The sequence below is a fragment of the Nothoprocta perdicaria genome, unplaced genomic scaffold (assembly GCF_003342845.1).
Source record: "Nothoprocta perdicaria isolate Ctin4 unplaced genomic scaffold, notPer1 scaffold_681, whole genome shotgun sequence".
Classification (NCBI taxonomy): domain Eukaryota; kingdom Metazoa; phylum Chordata; class Aves; order Tinamiformes; family Tinamidae; genus Nothoprocta; species Nothoprocta perdicaria.
Window position 1 is genome coordinate 8,058 of NW_020455956.1, and position 2,018 is coordinate 10,075.

General features: G+C 65.3%; 1 protein-coding gene across 1 annotated transcript in view; it reads right to left on the reverse strand.

The window, feature by feature from the left end:
• Positions 1-1,753, reverse strand: part of MAPK8IP2 (mitogen-activated protein kinase 8 interacting protein 2) — a 9,719-nt gene extending 7,966 nt beyond the window's left edge. The window contains exons 1-3 of the mRNA XM_026050399.1: positions 1,740-1,753; positions 1,248-1,353; positions 860-1,120 (exon numbers count right to left, since the gene is read on the reverse strand). Of these exons, the coding sequence (XP_025906184.1) occupies positions 860-1,120; positions 1,248-1,353; positions 1,740-1,753 (381 nt within the window). The remainder of the gene's footprint in view (positions 1-859; positions 1,121-1,247; positions 1,354-1,739) is intronic.
• Positions 1,754-2,018: the final 265 nt, after the last annotated feature.

Here is a 2,018-nt window from a genome sequence, read left to right on the forward strand (position 1 = left end):
GCGCGAGGCGCGGGGACGCCCTGCGGCAGCGCCGCGGAGCCCCGCGCTGCAGGCGCAGCAACGCAGCAGGGGCACACGCGGGCACGCTTGCACGCACATGCATGTTTGCACGCACCTGCATGCTTGCACGCACACATGAATGCTTGCGCACACATGCACGCTTGCACACACATGCACACACATGCACGCTTGCACCCGCTTGCACACACACGAATGCTTGCGCACACCTGCACGTTTGCACACACATGCATGCTTGTGCACACATGCACATTTGCACACACATGCACAACACATGCACATTTGCACAACACATGTGCACGCTTGCACACACATGCACACTTGTGCACACACACATACATGCTCACACACACATGCATACACACATGCATGACTGCACACATGCATACTTGTGCACATACACGTTTGTACGCACATGGGTGTTTGCACATAAATACACATCGCTGTGCACACATGTGCATGCAGACACCCTTACATACTTGCATGTACACACATGCGTGTTCACACACATGCTTACACACTTGCACACGCACACTTGCATACGCATGTGTGCATGTATGCACAGTGCGCATATACACGCTGCACACACATGAGCACGCTTGCACACACATGAGCACGCTTGCACGCGCACGCACAGCACTCGATGCCGTGCACAGCCCCTTGCACACAGCCCCGCTGCGCCATGCACTGAGCGGGCAGTGCTCAGAACCGCACACCCCACCCATGCAGACACCCCCAGGGCCCCAGGCGCTCCCCAGAGCGCTCCGCACACGGGGACACGGGTCCCCTTTGCCCACGGGTGCCCCGTGGCGCGGGGACGCGCCCGCCGGCCGCGGCTCACCTGGGTGCCCGGCGCTGTCAGGTTCAGCGTCGTGGGCCGGTGCTTCTGCGTCTCCTCCGCAGCGGGCGAGGGGATGGGCGAGGCCGAGGGCGACGGCGGCGCTTCCAGGCCGGTGCCCTCGCCCGCGCCCTCCTCCCCTTCCTCCACCTCCTCCACCTCCTCCTCCTCCTCGTTGTCGTCAATCATCTCGAACTCCTGGAAGTCATCCTGGAAGGTGCAGACGGGCTGCGGCTGCTCGCTGCGCTCCAGCGCCAGGCAGTCCTGCGGGGAGCGCGCGGCTGAGCCCGGCACCGGCACCGGCACCGGCACCGGCACCGGCGCAGCCCCTGCCCACGGCACCGAGCCGGCCCTGGGCGCGTGCCGCACCAGGCACCACCACCGCCCGCACCTTCTCGTAGTGGTCCGAGTCGTAGTTGAGGCCGATGCCGCAGTCGTCCGTGATCTCCGACAGGTCCTCGTCGTCGAACTCCTCCAGGCTGATGTCCTGGGGGGGCCTGGGGGGAGGCCGCAGGCTCGAGGACGAGGCCGTGTCCCGGGATGCGGCACCGCGAGGGGACGGAGCAGGCGCCGCCACCACCGCCCTCCATCCCCCTTTCCATGCAGAGCTTTGCAAGGAAGATGCAAGTGGGATCTTGCATCCGCACTGGTGATGCCCAGCGCTGGGGAGGCCGCGTGGCACCGCTGCCCGTATCCCCAGCGCAACCCTGCACCCTGATGCAGCGTGTGGCCAGGAAAGGACAGGGTGCCGGCCGTGCCGGGATTCCCGCGCGTGGCTGCTCCCTGCATTGGGAATTGGCCCCACACGAGGCCAGACCGGAGCGACGCTCTGCCCCACGCTGCTGGTGCTGGTGCTTTGTACATTGGCTGTTGCGGTGCTCACGGTGCAGCGCTCATGGCGCAGTGCTTGGTGCAGTGCTCGTGGTGCAGGGCTTATGGCACGGCGCTCATGGAGCAGCGCTCATGGAGCAGCGCTCGGCACCGTGCTCACGGCACGGGGCTCACGGCCCCGTGCTCGGCGTGGGGATCATGGACTAGTGCTCACGGCGCAGTGCTCACAGCCCCGTGCTCACGGAGCAGTGCTCGGCACAATGCTCACGGCCTAGTGCTCATGGAGCAGTGCTCGGCACGTGCTTATGGCACAGTGCTCACGGAGCAGTGC